Source organism: Vollenhovia emeryi, unplaced genomic scaffold (genome assembly GCF_000949405.1).
Source record: "Vollenhovia emeryi isolate VEMERY1.0 unplaced genomic scaffold, V.emery_V1.0 DF939129.1, whole genome shotgun sequence".
NCBI lineage: Eukaryota > Metazoa > Arthropoda > Insecta > Hymenoptera > Formicidae > Vollenhovia > Vollenhovia emeryi.
The window spans coordinates 2,778,814-2,799,334 of record NW_011967237.1 but is presented as its reverse complement, the minus strand read 5'-3'; the positions used below and the strand labels follow the sequence as shown (position 1 = coordinate 2,799,334).

The following is a 20,521-nucleotide window of genomic DNA, read 5'->3' as shown; positions in this document are numbered from 1 at the left end:
AAATGACTGTTTCTCCAGAAAATAAGTCGCGATAAACGAGAATTACAATAAACACGCAATTGCTACCGTACGATCTGTATCGGTGCTGACGTTTTTCGCGCATAACGAGGTATTTGCGCGGAATTTTAATTATCACTCGCATCCGTTTCAAAGTATCCTTACACGGGAGTGTTATACCGATCGTCTGAGAATGCAGCATGCTACCGCTTCGTTTTTCTACCTAGTCGTCGTCAGAGACCTCGTGAATCTCGCGGCGGCATAGCGTGAATTCTTGCGGAATTTTTGCGGTTCGACCGCTCGAATCTTGCCGGAGGAGCGCGAATTCTCCGAAGTGGAATCGTTGAAAAGTTCCCGAGACGCGAACGCGGCCCGTTACCGCGGCGAGATAGGCCGACCCTTTCTTTCGCCGCCGTTTCTAATTAAATAACAACATAATTCACCATTTTACATTAAGACAATTAAATAGCGTTTAAGATTCAACGGCGGCTGCTGCTTTTCCATTACTCCGCTATTGCCGACGGGGGAGGGGGGGGGGAGGAGGCGGCTTCTCTCCGCCAGGATCTTACGCCTTTCGCTTCAATCTCTCGTCCTCCGCATTGTAACCCTCCTGCCATAAGTCGTCTCTCTCCGTTCTCATCAGACTGTTTTATGATTTTAATAAGAGCTCTTTTATTTCTCTGTCAACAGCGGAGCGTTTGAGCTCGACTTCCAATTTCGCCGAAACTTTCGCGCCAAAGTTTCGCACAGTACGTGCCGTACGTCACAAGCTCGCGTTGAAGTCGCCATTAAACACACAGCCGAATTTTCTTATCGTACAAGTTGTACTTCGTTATTGTCACTTGGGTGTAAATTAATTTTGACATTTATTTCGAGCACGCAAAAAAAAACGATCGATCATCTCGTTGTCTATAATCGCTGTTTGTCAGTCTAGCCGTTACGTTGTCGTCCACTAAATAGTAAACAAATTAAGCGGCCCGCTCGTGCTCGACCACAAATCTGGCGTCGCAATTATTGCACCCAGTCTCTCGCGCGCCGGCCGTATACATAAACAGGATTTTCGAAATCATTCATGTGAATTGATTCGTCGCGACACACGAGGGGGAAAATTGCGATTATGCCAATCAACAATGAAGCTTGTCCACATACCAGTCGCACCAGCGGCACGGTTACGGGCGTTAATTCGATCCCTACGTCAATAAATCTGTCAGTCTGGCAAGAATCATTCGTAATATTAGCTTTGATTCGTCGTCGCTTCTATCGGCGAGCGGGCGAATATCTATTGCGTCACCTCCGGATACTTTACAGTGATAACTTTCTAATTGTACGAATCAGAGTAAATGTAAGTACGGAAAAAGAAATATCCGGGAATGTACATTTTAATTGTACGAGTGTCATAGAATATGAATTAAGCGGACAGTGTAAGCGGACAGTAAACTAGTTATAATAAATTCAAATTGCGGTGAATAATTTTCGTCTACGCCATTTGCATTTACATTGCACGTTTAAACAGCGAATATCGCTGCCGCCGACATGATCCCGGCGTTTACATCGCCCGTAATCGGCGAGCATCCGCTACGTTTAACAAATTTCTTCGTTCTAATTTAGGTAAGTCTCATACCATGCTGGGAACACCGGAGGCCGGTCATACACTGGGCGCAATTCCTTGCGCCATAGCGTGGCTCTTCCGCGGAATTTCGGAGCAACGGCAGAGAACCGGCGCCAGGTTCAGCGTCAGGGTCAGCTGCGTCGAATTGACCACCGGCCAGCAGCAACTGAGGGACCTGCTTGCGGCGCACGCGAACGGTAAGTAATCTTCCAATTAGTCCAAGTATCCTCGCGTGAAGAAGTTCAAGCTTTTCGTTAATATTTCTCCTAACCAATTAACGTGATCCAGTTAGCGCCCAACACACCGTATAAAAGATATTCACGAAACAAATTACAGAAACTCATCTGCACGTGCAGAGTTTGGACAGAATTTGGAAAAAGTTCCCATTACCTTTGTACAAAACTACATAAAATAAAAATAAATGAATCACGTAATATTTTTGTAGAATTAGGTGCTTCGAGGAAAGGCATATGTAAAATTACGAAAAATAAGCTGAAAGAAAATAATAATAAATTGTTATTCCAACCGATTGTACGTCGTTCTAAGTATTTGATACGCGCCTCATGCAGATTCGTTAATGACATCTTATTTGGTGCCTTCATCAGATTAAACCGCAGACTTGCGCAGCTCCTCATTGAAGAAACTCGTGTGCCCTAAGAGCCACTTGTCTAGAACCATCCCCGCTTTTAAGGGATAAGACGGGAAGCGCCGACCTCTTTCGAGAGACACAGTCGAATCTAATCTCTAGAGCACGGCTGAAACTTTCTCAAGCGTTTTCGCCGATGAAAGAGAGTTTAGCATTTCCCTCAATTAATTCCACGTTTCAAACAACGCGGCCAGGTACAATCGTTTAGATTAATTAACGCTGTGGTAGCAGCGCGGTAGGTAAATTGTATCGTCGCGACGACGCCGTATTACATCCGGTATATAATCCTTGCGCGGTAACTCAATTGATTTACAGAACATGATTCTAATCGCATTCAAACGCACGAAGAGTTTCACGTAATCAGAATTAATGCACGCAGCGATGAATGGGCAGTTGTCGACTAAATTCTATATCGATCCTATTGAAGCGTCGGAGGCTGATTTGACGCGCGAAAAAGTAGCAGACTTACAAATTATTCCATTTAAATATTACGGACTACGAAATGAATTCTACAAGATACTGAAGTATCTCGCGATGCAATCTAGCAAGACGATGCTGTAGAATATTCATTTCGGTCGGTAAATTGTCAAAAGAACAGCCAAGGGCATCCCTACGAAAATAGGAACGTTTCATGATTGTGATCGAGTTTAAAGACTGTATGGCCAGGTCGGAGCCACGTCGCGTATAGAATTCCGCACGGAAATTGCAATAGCTCGCACGTTCCATTTGCCTGATGCGCGCACTCGCCCGAGTCAACCTTCAACGTCTCTGAATCGACGGGAAGCAGTCGTGCGGCCGACGCTCGAGAGTACGGGACGTCGAAATTGTCCTGTCTCGACCGAGAGTGATGCGCGGAGGATTCGGTGGTAATATTCAGGAAGTAGGATGAGACTTGCTATTGGCCGCAATTTGGTTTCGTCTTCACGGACGGACGAGTGGACGACTTGGCCCGTAAAATTGAAGGACAGGATTATTTCCTCTCTCTACTCCATGTTGTCCACCGCCCTGGCTGCTCTCTCTCTCTCCCTTTTACTTTTGTTATCCACTCTTTTTTGTGTCATGCACCTCGAAAGACTCGCTGAACTAATAAAAAGCTATTTCCTTGGAAGATAAACCGCTACAGAGCATTTATAGGAACGACAGTCAAAGGTCGTCATGGACCTTGCTCTGAAAATTGTCTGGATTGTTCGTTCTGGAGCATCTTTCTTCGTGCTTCAAAAATGGGATCTATAAATTGCTTTTTATGTGTCTATGATTCAAATTTTCAAAGCATCGAGATTGCAAATTCAGAATTTTGTTGCGTAGATTCGAGCGTAGCAAAATCGAATTTTCTACCTGTCCACCATGTTGCCAGGCACTCCTGAGAATTTTACAGTTATGGAAATTAAGACAATTACCAAAGTAATTACGGAAAATGTTTCGAGTACGTACGATGCCACGCATTTCATGTAAAACGTTAGACGAGTCGTTTGAATACTGACTTAATGATCGTGCCGTGCAGCTTTCCGCTTCTCTCTGGTTCTTCTCTAGACTAATTAACATGCGATGGAACTAATTTTTCAGCTTATTAAATTAAATTAATTTATATCTAGAGAACTATCTTTTCTTTGTAAATTTATACTTTATCTCTTCCTCTATCTTATCGTTCTTCTTCATCTCATCTTCCCTCTTCTTTTCCCCATTGCTTTTTCTGCATCTTATTTCAATATATCTATCAATGGCATAACATTTGGAGAAGTTACTCACGGAAGAATTTCCCTTTACTCAATATCCAAGAGAATTTTATAATTTTGAACACTTTTTACTTCAAATAATATATAATGTTGAATAACATGCGTGTTACGGAAATAAAATCTAAAACAGGTGCAATTCTAATTCTTTAATTGTTCGGTTTTCGTATACCGTTCTATGTATCGTTATCCTACCGTTCTCTCTCTCTCCATCTTTTTTTCTTTCTCTCTTGTATCTTTTTCTACCTCTTTTCAGTCTGGCAGGACATTAGTTACGCCAGTGCCGGATGCTGCAAGCGCGTTCTTCGCTCGAGATTTAAGTCGAGTAGCAGTACCCTCCAAGTTCGCGTTTCCCCCAGGGAACTTGATAATCCCCGCCCGGTAATTATTTAAAGTTTTCGACGTCTGGATCTTACGCGGGTGCCGCCGACGAAAAGGGGAGTGTCTCCGAGCAAAGGTTTACCTTTGTTACTTCTAACTGTATGCAATGGAATATTTAATTAAGCTTACGCCCTAATGCAATAATTGAGGCAACTTGCGGTGGAATATTTAACACTTAACCAAGCTTAAAACTAGAATAGAGCCACTTCTTCTCGCCAGGTGTTATAAATGAATACGCTCGTAAATGAATAACTTGGCTCGCTATTGATTTATGGCCACTGTTATAGTACGCTATCTATATAAAGTCCTTCAATATGATTTAAAAATGTTAAATATTAATGTTATAAATATCAGAGAGCTCTTTTTTCCATTAGTACGTGAATTAATAATGTGTAAATGTCGACCAAATGGTTACTAAAAGCATATTTATTAGTTTATTGTATTCAATATGGAGATTCATATTAAATTTCAGGCGGCTATTAAAAAAAATTATCATACGGACGATAAATAATTGTTGTCGCAAAGAATAGCTTTTCAAAAAAGCATTTATAGACAATTGTCCCATTACGCCACTGATTATTTAATAACGTAATTATTTCGTGACATCCGGCAGTTACTTGCAATTGAGCCAAATATTTACAATAACGTTGTGGAATAAATGATAAACACGGCAATGAATGTATCGATCGGCCGTTATGCATAATACCACATAAGCATGAGAGAAAACCGATAATATACACTCGCGTAAATATATTATAATTCAATATCAGTCCGCGGCGTCTACATAAAAACGATTTTCTCTCATACGACAACAAAATAATGTCCGGACGAGTGTCTCGTTCATACGCACATAAATCATTAACCGGAGTAAACTGTTTCCGCGCAGGAAAATAATAGACGGGACGATTCAGAGTTATCTTTTCATTATTACTTTTTTAATTATTAAAAATATGATTATGCTACAAGCGATGATTTAAAATTAATGATAAAGATACGTATGTGTGTGCATCTTTGTCGTTAGGTATAAATATAATTTGAAAAGGCTCAAAAGCATTTTGGTAATATTAAAATTAAATAAGTGTTTTTTAAAATAAATAATACTTTTCACATGTTTACTTAACTCGTTCCAATATTCGCATTTGCATTAATTGCAGCCACACATCTCTTTGCTGTTGAATCAATTAATTTGATAACTTGAGATATTTTGACTATTTTTTGCTTAATCCTCTCGGTACGAAGATGGTGGCTATAGTCAGTATGAAGCACTTTGAAAAGCTGTAGTCACCTGCCACCGAGTTTTCCTGACCTAAAAGGCGTCTGTAGACCACCGAGTGCTTCCTCCAAATCCGGAAAATATATGAAAACATTTTTACATTCTTAAAAATACCCGAACTCCCCTCGTGCGCATGTTTAATAGTTATATGCTACTAACATCTTGCCTAATGGAACATTTCTGTGAGAATCTGCTATATAGTTTTATAATAAGCTTATTCTTTTGAAATCGCTCCAAGATCGAGTCCTGTTATTTTCTTAGCTGTCTGTATTTATTGCACACATTTATATTATATCATTGGACGACATTCATCAGAGTTACAAACACAACGCTCACCCATGTTCTTCGCAATTGCACGTCAATATGTTTAATTGAATCAATTTTCAAATTCGTTAAAAATAAATTTAAAATAAATGTCAACGTATTTACGAGCCATATACATTACGACAACATTGTATTTTACAATTAAACAAAATGCACTTATAATCTATAATAAGTCAAACTTGACAAATAAGAGCAGGCAATAAATAAAATTTTGTAAGAGTAAAATATGATTACGCTGATACAACATCTTCATCGCGTGTTTTACGTTTTATTGTGTCATATTGTTATCAAAAATATTCTTTTTAGTATGCGAAAGTTGGCAAATGTGACTTATAAATTATTAAAAGTATTGCATCCTTTCAGATACGTTTTCTCTTCTTGAGAAATTAAAATCAAATTTTTCCCCTGAAAAGATAAACTTTGAATCACGCTGTATGATCCCCGCGTGGTGAACAGAGGATTCCCTCGAATCGTATTCATTTTAATCGGCCGTATGCATATCAACGAACGGCGCGGCGAGCAGAACAAGAGAGAATCGAGAATATTTCCCGCCCGTTTCCCTCCACTCACGACGCGAGAAGGCTTGTGATAATTCTCACCATCCATTATTGTTTTGTATATTTCTCCCACATATCGGTCTCGCAGAGATAAGGAAGAGAGCAGAGAATAATAGAGAAGAAACAAAACGTCCGCTACGCGCAGCTTTTAACGTGTAAAACAAAGCGAACGGGGGAAAAAGCGTAAAAAAAATTCAGGGATGAAATGAACTGAATGGGGGGGGGGGGGGGAAGTCGAATATAAGATGCGACGCGAGATAGGGAAAGCTTCTCGCGCGTTTTGCATTCCGCGCTTTCTTGATTGCACAGGACACAACGCGTACGTATTCCTTTTATTGTGTATCTCTGGGATGAAAAATCACTGCTCGACTCAAAATGCGATTAATCTATGCGTATACTTCGAGAAAAAAGTATGAAGAAAACTTTTTAAAATGGGCGACGTGCTCAGTTAGAGAAATAATTTCTGAAAGGAATATTAAAATAAATATTTGTAATGATAAAATAATTTAAGCAAATTTCGTTACACGGATGATTGAAAATCCTTCGACTTGTCTTAGCCTAACAATAATGTTCTCTGTATTAATTTCGTATTTATTTCTTCTAAAGATTACCAGTTTTAATTGTCATATATTTATAATGAGAGATAAAGCTTACAATCTTTGACATTTTGTTTCAACAATCTTGAATTACAAGCTTTATACCGTAGAGAGTGTCATGTTTTCGGCGATGCTAGGGCAACTAGTTTAAAAAATCAACCGAAGTTCAGACTATTCACCACTAACAATAAGCCGACTATCGTCCCGTGGACGATTACACGAATTGTTTGTTAATACTCAATTTGGCTGCTAACCGTCGCCGATCGGAATACTCACAATACCAATAACCGCGATACCACATCGACTCGATATCACAGAAAATGTAACAGCTCGATAAACTATCAGCGTTGCCACTACGTCTCTTGTTTCCTGGATTTCGATCAAACGATTTCTAAAGCAATGAATAACAATCACGATGCGCCATAACAGAGCGATATGTCATAAATTGATATAGTTAAATATAGTTAGTTAAGTCAGTATATCTCTCCACTGTTTCTGTTTCCGATTAATTGTACACTAAATTATTTAATTAATATTGATATGTTTAAAAACTACCTCGCCACTAAAAATATTCATTCTCGTGTAGTTTCTTTTTATCTAATAATTTATAAATCATCGATGGAGTGATAAAAAAAATACGTATCATGGATATATCATAATCAACTCAATTCGTCATAACTTCCTGTGTCATTCTATTCAAGCTAAAATTTTTTTATCATTAGAATCTAGTTTCATCGCATTTCAGAATTACAATTCTATATGACAGGCTTAATCATCACAATCGTAGCTGGTGGTTTGCCATTGTACCTCAGTCACAAAAGGCGAGCGCCGTTAAAGTGCCGAGTGGCAGAGTAGGGAAGGCGTGTCGTTCCCGAAATGGCCGTAAGTTTTCCTTCCCTACGGAGAAGTCGGCCACGGTCCATTGCCCAGCACCATTCATTCGGAAGCCACCCGGTACATAAGACGACGGTTTTCTTTAATTGCTCACTACGAAATAGATCCGGCAGCCTATCCCCTCGTAAAAGTTACGGGAGCGCTTGCGGTGAATTATCTCACGACGAAGAAAGATACGCTAAATGTGGCAATTGTTGAACATGCCAGGACAATGATAAATGTAGAATTTGTGGAAATTAAAATCTTGCAACAGTCTAAAGAAATTAAAACGCGCAGTTTTAACGCAAGTGCATGCAACGCAGACGTTCTGGTGTGAGCAAAATAGAAATGACGAACTAGAAGCTAAATAAATCCTTAACAAGATATCCAATTGTGAATATAATGAACAAATAGAGCGAGTTGAGAACTCCGTTGTTGATTTTCTAAAAGAAGAAGCGATAAATCCGCGGCATTAAATCAAAACTGTAGTTTACATTAAAAGTTTTTCTCGACGAGGCTTTCCGCCGGCAGAAAAATAAAGTCAACGACTGAACGAGCATCCTACCCTCCCACCATACGCGTCACAGTGAAAACTGTTTTACGAAAATGAAAAACATATTCCTGCGAAAGAACCGATCATCGTGTATCTGCAAAGAAGCCCTCGGGACCCTTTATGCGTCTGCCTTCGGCGACGAGCAATATAATTTGCATTAATTTCGGTCTCTTTCGTTTACAGCGAGATGACGGGGCACCGTTGAACTTACGTTAATCCTTTCACGTCGCTCTCATATCCGCGTCGTTCCTCCACCGTGCCCGGGCAGGGTCTAGTAACACTTATTTCGGCGAATGTAGATACGCCGAGCATGTAGACCTCCCGATGAACTCCTTCTACTTTAATACGCGATCCGAAGGTTCGTTAATTTTCTTCTGCTCTCCCTTCGCCTCTTCTTCTTCGTCGCCGTTAGACCCGCGATATTGCACGTGAACACACTCGGTGTCCTGCGAATCGGGCACCGCCTTATTCCCGTGCAGGCATGAGAGAAGGTCCTCCCCCTGCAGTCGATATATCAATCTTGACACTTTCGGGGAAAAAAAAGCCGGCCACGGCGTGCCTCTATAATGCACTCTTACGTAGCGAAGTGAACGAAGAAACAAGACTACTTTGAGTGATGTATGATACTTTAACGTGAAACACACTCTTCGAGTTATCATCTGTCGAATATTACTAGATGACGTTACGTATTCCTGACTGATCAGTTATCTGTGCACTTTGTATTCCCATATGACAGGCGTGTATGTCCACCGTAAACTATTTGCGAGCAACACGACGAATTGCAATTAAATGAGAATTACAATAAACATCAACTTCCCGGGAGTCACGTTGTATAATATAAATTCTATATTCCGTATCGCTGAAGGGAGACCCTAGGGAACTCGTGTCAATGACCGTGATGTCACTTGCCTCTCTGGAGAGTCCATGAAATGAAAGTGTTTCAGGATATTAAACCGTCTGAAACCCGTAAGACGTTATTAAACCGTAAAGGACAAAATTGCTTTGTGCCAGAAAGAGGTACATGCATAATTCCATTCCCAATTCTATGTAACATCCTGTCGATTGATTATAGAATGGCAGCTAATGAATTAATTTCATCCAAGTGTTTAAAACAACGATTTTACCCTCAACGTAGTCTTTTTACGAACAAGTTAACTACTTCGCCACGCACAATTTCTCGCGTAATTCCAATAATATGGTCGTGTCGCATGCGTCCTACAATAATGATCCAATTCGCCATTGTTGGCTCTAACGGTAAAAGGATTGGTCCAATAACTCCCGAATCGGGATTCCGACGCAATATCGACCGTCTTTAATAACGATGCAAGCGAATGAAACTGTCCCGGAGGGCTCTGATTCATAACGATACGTCATGCGTGCGCGGGGCGAGAAACTTCTCGTGGAAATATTGCGGAACTCGGGGAAACAAGTCGCGTACCAACGCGCAGCCGGCCGTCCGGAAAGGCGAAACAGATTTCCTTTACTGCCCTTCTGCCCCAGCGACGACGAGGACCGTTACGATCGAAGGGATCCGGGCGCGGAAACTGTATTCGAAACGCGTCGAAAAACGATTTATTCAGAAAGAGGGCGGAGGCGTTTCCTCTCTCGTACCTCCCGCGACGCCACGAACGGGCGTAACAATTGCTCCGAGCTGAAACCGCATCCATTACGCGTCTCAGTGCCAGGATGAAGGTGGCGGATCACTTTTCCTCGCGACGTTTCTTCGCTCTTCGTTTTCCCCGCTGCGAGCTTCACGTCGTAACTGTCGACTCGTCGCGGACTCGTCGTCGGCTCCTTCTTCGCGGTACTTCTGCACCACAGGGCACAGATGCCGGTAATATTACATCCTCCGGTCCCTTTTATGGATATTGCTATGCCGCTTCTGCACCGTACTTCTATGCTCGTGTCTGTGTGAATTATTATACACGGGCGCGGTGTATATGCGCGCCGCGTATATCCGCACAACGTCGGCTAGGGCCGTCCTTATTATTACCTCGATGCGTAGCCTGTCGTGAATTTCGGGGTATCACGTTACGGTTGCGAAGTTTAAGCTTTGTTTCGGAGTCGTTTACGTCGACCCTTGGTCAAGCAATCGGAAAATTTCTATGAAATCAAGACTGTGCGTAATAATAAATCTGTCATGGACTTTTATACAAATTTATTTTAAACGACTGGATAATAGCGTTGTACCCAAGAAATTGACCCATCTTGTAATTTTGTCTCGGAGAGAATTTTCTCTTAAAATTTACCCCGAACATCGTACGATCGTGGGACAACACGGCACTTTGAACAACTTTATCAGAGTTTTCTGAAATTTCACCATACACTTTACTAGCGAAACGTAGATGAAAGTTCGCTATTATATGACGCTATTATACTCTAAATTAATAGGCATCATCTGTTGGTTTCATCGTGAATTTATTGCCGTTGGAGTGAAATCTGTTTAGTGGAAAATTCATCGTTAGATCGTGTAATCGTTGCCAATGAAGATTTGTGTAAAGTTACAAGAAACTCATAAAATTTTTCGAAATGCCGTGCTGTCCCACAATTACATCAATTTCAGGATAAATTCTCAGAGAAAATTATCTCCGTGAGAAATGCCCGCGTGCGGAAATGAAGAATTAAGAAACTTCCCCCGAGTCCGAACCAAGAGCACGTATATCAGCGTGTATCGACAGCAAATTCACTTGTAACTTATCACGCGCAATAAAATAGTGTGCTTACTACTTTAACAATTACCAATTTTCTTCCATTCTTTATCGCAACGACTTAATATCCGCCGGTAAGACCGCGGACTTGTTCGGGCCACTTGATGCGCCTCATAAATATTAATACTTCTCTTAATCCGGATTCTTACGAAGTCCCGCGAAGTCGAGCGCTATCACTCACCTTCGCGCTCCCATTATTAAGGGCTTTTGGTATACGGGAGATCCGTGGAATTATCTAAATTTCTACAACAGGCACGCGCGCTATCGTCGATCTACGCGAATATTCCGATCGTCTCCCTCCCTTCCCCTCGCTCTCGCTTTCGTCGGATACGCCTCGTCGAATTTCATTATCGAACATCTACTACGGTTAAGTTGGTTCCTCGGGACTTGGCAAATTACGGAAATCAAGGGGGGGCTTCGGTAAGTCTAGAGGATACTCCCGCTTCCTGCTTTCGCGCGTGCTCCTTGTTCCCTGATCGCTCGACTGCTCGGCGAAGCAACTAGCTCAAACTGTATCTCTCGTCTAATATGATCGGAAATAGTCGAAATCAATCGGTCGATGACTCAACGGAAGCTTCGGGTGGAACTCGCTCGCCGGGGCTTCGTGCGAGGCTCGCGGCCATTTCCTCAGCGGGGTATACAGGAACGGTAAAAGGTTTCCGGCGGGAACAGATGTGAAAAGTCGCAGACGGCCTGGCGGAAATAAACTGCGGCATGTGTCGCCGCGCGCCGTTCTTATCCTTTAACGCCGTTCCTTTGCGTCCTTTACGACGTTGCGCCGATGGCGGGAGACGAGTTTGCGCCCGGTAGTAAAAGGCTAATTGGCAATTTGCGAACGTGGGTGGGGTTATCTAAACACGGTATAAATACCGTATAAACCCCGTGGAGACGACGTCCAGCGTGCCAGCCGGTAGTGTCCCCGAGTGTACGAGAGACCATATAAAAATACACGCGCGGATCGCACGGCCGCCGACCGTCCCCCCGTGAGGTGAGCTGAAGTAATTTCGTACGGACGAATGTGCACGGATATAAAGCTCGGTATAGAAGCATTACGCGAATTGAATTTTCGTCCGTACAGGCGCCTTTACGGACCTCCGCCGTCTCGCGCACGTGAAAGGGGCGTATTGTCAAATGTCGCGCTCTCAACGATATTTACGCACCTTTCAACTAATTTTCAGGCGTGCTTTTCGTCCACGAGACGCGCCCGTGTCCGAGAATTTTGATATTACTGAAAATTTTCGTTCCGCGAATTTTCTCATACTGTTCTACGAGCAAATAATCCCCGCGATGTTACGGCGTTTTCGTCCGCTCGCATTCACAGCTCCACCCCAAACTCATAGAGTGCGGGCGTTTCCCGATCGAAAATCCGCATGAATTCGCTATCGCAACTTTTTACGAGCATTCTTATAGATCGCTGCGGATTCCGGTGCAACGGCGCGAAGGAAATCCTTAGTCTGCATTTTCAATCCACCCTCGCGGCGCGTGGGACATACGGTCTCAAATATTCCTGCGCGGAAAGCGACGTGAAAGTGTACGATACGAGCGAGACATTTGTGACTGCCGCTTCCTCTCCTTTGTTTCATATTTTATAGCTTGAGACATCTTTCCTATACGATGAACGAATTTCCGTGCGCATAAATATCGATTTTAGATATTTATTTTGCATTTATCTTTTATGTATAAAATCACTGCTGCACGATCTCTACCTTGCATATAATATGCCTTGACAGACCGCAAATAGGAGAAATAAAAAGTCTCGCACGAGTAGAATTAGGCCTTAAGGGGATGCTGGAATGGTTTGATTTACCGACAGAGTCGGATACCGTTTTTGCGTTTGTAAATCTTATTATTTGCATTTATGTACAAACTAATACCAGACCCAAGTGTAGAATGCATAGTTGAACATTTTCATATAAAAAACATTGAGGTTTGAAGTCTAATTCGTATCGCATTATGTATTACAAATATTGCAATACATAATGCGATACGAATTAGACATCAAACCTCAATGTTTTTTATATGAAAATGTTCTACTATGCATTCTACACTTGGGTCTGGTATTAGTTTGTACATAAATGCTACATAATTATTTTGGTTTGTATCTATAATATGACATATTGAGGTTACGTTCCTTGAGGTAAGATTTACAAGCCCCTAAAAACTGTATGCGACTCTGTCGGTAAATCAAACCACTCCAGCATCCCCTTAAGCCAACGGCACACGATACTATTTTTCCTACTGAACTGCTCGCGAGAGCCAATAAGGATGCAGTGTTTTAGATCTAGTGACTCAAGGCTAAATCCTGATTGGCTCTCGTAAGCAATCCAGCGAGGGGTAAACCGCTGAAGGCATTGTGGTGTATAGATTTGCGGCATTACTGGGCATTTTGTGGGCATTAGTTTGGGCATTAGGCCTAGCTGGGGCATTATAAAGATAAAATAAGATAAAATAAGATGATAAAACAAAGTAATGCTTAGTGGGCATTGGTGTACAAGATTTTGGTCAGCGGTTTCTCCCTCGCAATCCAGTAAGAAAAATAGTATCGCGTGCCGTTGGCTTTAATTCACATCAATTTGTCTTATAAAAACTCCAGGAGACATTAAATTTCTCACTTTCTATATTCCTATTCAACTCATTGTTTCACACTAGCGCGCGCGATCGCGACATTTACTATCATGTTCAAGCTGAAATAACTAACCGCTCGCAGTGCTTTCTTCGCGATCTCCTTAGAACTCTTCGTCGGAGTAACTATCCTCTTAACTGTCTCTCCCCGTCCACTCTTTTTACGACCGGACTGTTTTATTCGCGCGACAAAGCAACAACGATACGAAGATCGCTTCGTCTGATTCGATCAGCTGATCCACCGGGCCCGTGGATCTTGGATCTCGTAACTGCCCTTTTACGCTAATCACTATTTACCGCTTCGCATTACGTTGATTATTCGCATATAAGCTCGCCTGTCGACCGTCCCCAGCGCCCAGCGTACAGAGAATGCATGATAAAGCAGCGAAGCGTAGGTTCGAAGATACGTCTCTTGCGACGTATCTTCCAACGTTTTATCGACGTCGTAATTCAAGACGAGGCATCCCGTGGATATCCCGAGCCTCGCTTCGACCGATTTACTGCTCCGAGTAGCGCGCACCTGCATCTCGAACCCCTCGTCGCCCTGTCCTTCGCGGATATTATTTTTCCGCGGAATAATGGAATCAAATAAACGGAGAATGTGTCGCGGAGCTTACGTGGAACTCGGGACAGAACGCGCGCCCGGGATTGCACCTGTTTGAAGCAGCAGAGATCTCGGCTTTCATTCCTTCTTTATGATTGAAATATCATAGATAGCTACTCTCGCGTGAGGAACACGGTGCGTCCTATCGCTGATATAACAGGATAGAGGACCGTGTACACATGTAGCACATATCTACATCGCGAGATAAGCAAAACGTTAATAATAAAATATTGCAAATTTTGTCGTGTTAACTTGAGAAATTTCCGGTACGTTGCGAAAACGATGCCCGCGACAGGTGCACGGGATATTAGTACGCCAAGGAATTCCCCGTGATATCCGCATCGTACCCTCTTAGCGTATTAGGTTGTGCATAGATGATTTTAAAATTAGCTAGATAAAGATAAGATAAAAATATATAAATTTATCTTAGATAAGTTAAAGATGATTTCGTTTTTAATATATCTAGATAAAAGATAAAATCATATGACGATTCATCTAGATAATTTGCAGATAATATTTTTAAGACTTCATGTAAACAGTAGAAAAAGTTATAAAAAAATTATAGAAAAATTTAAATTATAAAGGGGATATAGAATATATTCAGGTTAAGTTATATGACACACACATAAATGCATGGTCTACAACGCCATCCATATTTAAATAGTGTAACTGTTAAGTATTTTTATGTGGCTAACCTTATGTGGCCCTAAACCAAATTATCTGTACGTTATCTTAGATAACTTAGTAAAAATAACACTTTCTTTCATCTAAGATACAGATATAGATAATACTTATTTTTATTATCTATATAAAGATAAGATAACGCTAAAATTTTATCTAGATAATCATCTATATAATTTTATTTAGATAACAGCAAACACTGCGTATTACACACGAGACGCGAAAAACTACGAGATGAACGTTACGTAAAACCGGCTGTTCTTTTATTCCCAGACTCGGAACAATCACCGGCCGTGTACCTCAGAGACGATCCGCTGTTCGGTACTCTTCAGCTGCAGCAACACAGCGAGCTCCGCGCGCCGACGGCGGAACGCGCGGCGTTCTATCTCGACGCGGCGGTCGCCGGTCGTCAGCGGGAGGACGGCGACGCGCATATGCTTTACACGCTGCACGTGTACCAGTACAGCGTCGCCGGCAAGGGTGGAGGTAAGTAATTCCATCTCGAAATCCTATCGTTATTCCGCCTTCCGTCTGAAGGTGGAAACGTATACCGCGGAAAAGAGATTATTCCGTAGCATCTCAAACGCTGATTACATGGCACGCGTTCCCCTTCGCTATTTCGGAGTTCAACGTACATGATATTCGCGTGATTTTCCCTGTCGCGCCTCTCTCTCTCTCTCTTTCTCCCGCTTTATACGATGTAATAATTAAAAATGTGCGCTCCCTCGTCTGTACAGTTGCCGGCGGTAGAAGCCGGTTACACTTGATGGATCTGGGAAACTCGGATCGCGGGAAGTCCTCGGGCGGAATTCCCCTCTCCGGTCTGGGCAACATCCTGCTCGCGATCTTCAACGGCCAGAAGCACTTGCCGTACAAGGAGCACAAGCTGACCCAACTGCTGAAAGAGTGCCTCGGCTCTCTGACTTGTCACGCGGCCATGATAGCTCACGTGTCACCCAACGCCCAGCACTACACCGAGACACTGACCACCGTTCAATTGGCGTCGAGGATCCATCGGATGCGGCGCCGGAAGATCAAGTTCGTCGGCAGCAACACGCAGGGCGCCGGAAGCGGCGGCAGCTCCGGCGAGGAGGCCACGCGGCAAAATAGCGAGTGCGACCCGAGTTCGAGCGATCTGTCGGCCGACACCGTCATCTACGTTGGGCCGAGCGCCGACGACGCTACTGACGGCGAGCATCCGCCCGTCTACATACCCAGTTTGAATTCGGGTGACAATCGTTGCGCGATGGGAAAGGTGCTCCGCGGCTCCGCCGCCGAGAGACCGTGCAAGATCCCGGAGGAGCGCAGTCCGGCTCACAAGTCCTCGAAGACGGTGAAGACGTTGACGCAGACCGCGTCGAAGCAGACCTCGCCGGCGCACAGCGCAACGCCGAAAGCGAGTCCGGCCAGGAAAAACTCCTCGTCGAAGAGCGCCTCGACGTCCAAGGTCAGCGATTCGCCCGGCAGTAAGATACCGGTAGCAGCGCCGAGTGGTGGCTCCGACGAGCAGTGGATAGACGGGCCGAGGATCTCGAAATCGAAGGTCGCAGAGGCGAGACACATGCTCAAGGATTCTCATCACAAACGAGAAACGTGGATCGACGGACCGATGCAACTGACCGGCGCGCCGGCGTTGCAGCTGCACACGCATCAGCACAACTCCAGTTACGGTTACATGGACAGTCATAAGAAGATCATGATCAGGAAGTGGGTGGAAAATCAATCGTCTCAGATACAACGGGCGAAACACGCCGCGCCGCGACTCGAGTCGTCCAAGATGTCTTCCGGCCAGTCATCCGGCCAGTTCAAGGAGCTGACCCAGTTCAAAACCTGCGGCGGTGCGGACGACGACGACACGTCCTTGTCCACCGCGGAGAGCGACAGCTTGAAAGCCAACGAAATCGAGGACATAACCGAGAAGCTGAGTGCCAAGCTCAATCTACTCAACGTCAAGTCTAATACAGACTCGGGATTAGATCTGACGGCTAGCCCAGTGATGGACGACAGCATCGACAAAGGGAAACTCGATCTGCCGGACGACGAAGATGACGATGAAGAAATTGTCGTGCCTCCTCCGCTGCCACTCATCGAACCACTTAGCAACGGGGTCAGTCGAGAGGTGTCCATGGAGAGTCTGAATCTGTCGCACAAGGACATCGTTCTACCCTCCAGACACTCGTTGTCCTCCGAGGACGAAATTTTGGAGATCGTCGAGGTGGAGGACTTGGAACCGGTACCTATGCAAGACTCGTGTCTACAAGTGACCGAGGAGGACATTGCACTCTGCATGGGTGAGAATCCGTTGCCCGAGAGCGATCAGGAAGAACATCCCCTGAGGATTCTTAGCCAAGAGAATCTCACCGTGGTATCAACTTTCACAGGTAAAGAAAAATTTACGTTTATTCGTGTGGGTGGGTTCTTTGTCTCTTAAAACAACCACTTTTTCCTCAATACTCGAATTTCAAAATTGATTATAATTTCAAATAAACATTTGTACTTTTAATTTGCGAAGACCGATGTCACGGATGGACAAAACTCTTAGAATTTTCCTTCCAACGCTCGCATAGAACGTTCTATTTATCTACGAATAAAACACGAATAAAAGGTAAAACATTGTAACAAATCTTCCATATATTAATACGATTCTATTCGTGATCCTATCTCTGTCAAAGAATAACTACCACAAGTTCCCTCCTACCAAATTTACAAGAACATTTCAGAAGTCAGATTATCGCCGCTAAGTTAGAAAACGCGCTTTCTTCCGGGCAAGAATAAAACCTATTATCTAAGTATTTTCGTCCTTATTAGTTTTCACACCGTCTAGTCTGGTCCCCGGTAAAGCACTTAAATGTGCTGACCGAAAAACCGACATAACGAATACTCTTGTCGAATCGTGACACCGAGTAGTTTGATTTATCGCAAGCTGTCATTTTGAGCAAGTGAATGTAATAACTTCTGTAAATGTTTCTCTTCCACGTATAACCACTTTAACTTTCGTCTCCCTACGATTGCTTTCGTAACGAGCACTTGAACAAACTTGTACGAAAACTATTCTCCACATCATCGCGTAATCGACTTTTCGACCGAAAGTACGTAATGGGCCATGCGGTGGAAAACAATAATTCACTTCCCTCGAAGAGAGAGAAACCCCGATGTAATTACACGTCGTTGCGTCCGTTCTTCGAACCAAAGCGGACAGCTGCCTAGTATTATTTTCTTTCGTCGTTTCTCGCCCACCAGGCGGCTTCTTGCGCGGCAAGATACGAACTTGGACGAGCAGGAGGTATGAGACAGAAAAATTCTTTCCAGACTCCATGTCGGTGATGTCGGACACGGAGAGATACAGGCCACATTATCCACCGCCGGTCGGCGCGGGTGTTCTGCCCAGACCGTACTTCGACCACGAGGACTTTCTCGAGCAAGAGACCAGGCACAAGTTCGATCAGTTGGCCCGCCTCCGCGAGCTCTACCAAAGCAAACTCGCGCTCGCCAACGTTTCCAACTCCGTAACTTACCAGAGGGAAAATTCCTCCACCGTCAACGTGCGAGACGCTCCATGTAAGTTTCGCGACTGAATCCGCCCGGTCAAGCCGCGCGGTGACAAAAAGAGAGACGGACAACTATCCTTTACCGCCAGACGTGTCAAGTCCTCTCGCGTGACGGACGTTCCCTATCTATCCGCTCCTCAGGATTATTCGCGTCATGCGCGAGCTTTGTTATCCCTTACAAGCCGACGTTCGTCGTGTCGTTGACGCCGATTTCCACGAGATTTTAGCACGGTTACGAAACAGCTTCGCTCAAACGACGAGTGCTTTCGCAGTCCACTCGGATTCTAGTGATGACTGACAAGATCTGAGACATCCGGAATACAACAAAATTGCAATTACTTCAAGTTAAAATCACGATCGCTCGATTAGGGACCAACAATCGTATTCTGTAAGAGTAGTTAATTCTAATCGAGGCACTACAGCCAGCTATCTGCGGTCTACATCCAGTATAACATTAACGCAGGACAAATTCCAGCAGCGACCGCTTTCCGTCCGCCGTCTCGCTGTCAGTCTTTATCCCTTTCGGATGTCTTGTTCAACGACAACGCGAGCAATCACGGCAGCATATACAGCGAACCAGCATACATAGCCGGCAAACCGGATCAGGAGAAGATCTGCGACAATTGTCGTCAGAGCATGTCTAGGCCAGCCACGGCCTCTTACTGGTATCCCAGCAGCGTCGCCCATCTCGCCAGTCCCAGAAGGTACTGCGGCAAGCTGGGCGACTGCAATATCTCCAATCTGAGGCATCCGGACGGCGCGTCGAATCCTAATCTGAAGGAGGAGATCGAGAGGATACCCGGAAACGGGGCGTCCGGCTCGGATCCCGAGGAGGAGTACATTGAGGCGAAGAAGCTGTTCACGGCTGCCGAGAGATCCGAGAGAACGGTCACGGGAAAGTCCGATATCGAGGAGGACCTGAAGATTCAAGGTGCGAATCCACTCCAAGATGCCTTACTCTTTTTAGATGTCTTTTGCACCTTCATAAAACTTTGTTAATTAATGTCAGCACAGATTTGCGTTATCGCATCCGTTTTTCTCACATAAGTGACAGAGTAGCACACCTCGATAAATTTTCATTTTTAAATTAATAAAATTAATCGACGCCGCACTCCCGCGATGTTAAAGGCGCGTAAGCTGCACTGCAATTTATTTATATTTCAGGGGGTACGCCCTTACAGCTACCAATGCCATCCCCGGCGCCGTCCTCCGGACGAATGCAACGCAAGATCCTCAGTCTTGGCTCCTCGTTCGGTCTGAATAAGGAGGGCTCCGATTCCGGCGCGGACACAACGCCGCGGGCGGCCAAGCTGTCGCCGGCTACACTGTCCAGACATCGCGCCGAGAGCTCCGGTTACGACAGTGTCGTTAGAGACAGCGAGACGAGCAGCATCGCCAGCGACTCGTCCCGACACACCGGCGCGTTACAGGAGCATCAAGGTAACTGACAAGTACCTTTTCTTAAAAAAATGTGATACTTTATAACGCGGTGCGATGTTCGAGAATAAATTAATCTAGTCACTATCAGTCACGGTGTGTGACATTCGTGAAATAATGTTGGACTATTTATCGCGATCAATCGGTGGTTGAATTGGTGAGACGCCTGCCTGTGAGAGGGAGGTTCAAACCCTGGCCGAGGTTAATTTTTCGCAATAAATTTAAAAAGTAAAATCGTTCAGACACTGACAACCTGTCTTGGCTCTTACATCCCTTATTCCTTCGAATTGTGATTTCACGTCAGAGCCTTATGAATTTTATTGTTTTAAATTAATTAACTATTAAGAATACTCTTAAAAGTCGCCAGCAGTAATTAACAACA

The 20,521-nt window shown here is 44.0% G+C and overlaps 1 protein-coding gene across 1 annotated transcript in view; it reads left to right on the top strand.

The window, feature by feature from the left end:
* The window catches only part of LOC105568484 (kinesin-like protein CG14535), a 137,246-nt gene that overhangs the window by 113,474 nt on the left and 3,251 nt on the right, over nucleotides 1-20,521 (top strand). Inside the window, exons 4-9 of the mRNA XM_012024191.1 lie at nucleotides 1,606-1,803; nucleotides 15,428-15,640; nucleotides 15,892-17,535; nucleotides 18,464-18,712; nucleotides 19,181-19,633; nucleotides 19,867-20,142. Of these exons, the coding sequence (XP_011879581.1) occupies nucleotides 1,606-1,803; nucleotides 15,428-15,640; nucleotides 15,892-17,535; nucleotides 18,464-18,712; nucleotides 19,181-19,633; nucleotides 19,867-20,142 (3,033 nt within the window). The remainder of the gene's footprint in view (nucleotides 1-1,605; nucleotides 1,804-15,427; nucleotides 15,641-15,891; nucleotides 17,536-18,463; nucleotides 18,713-19,180; nucleotides 19,634-19,866; nucleotides 20,143-20,521) is intronic.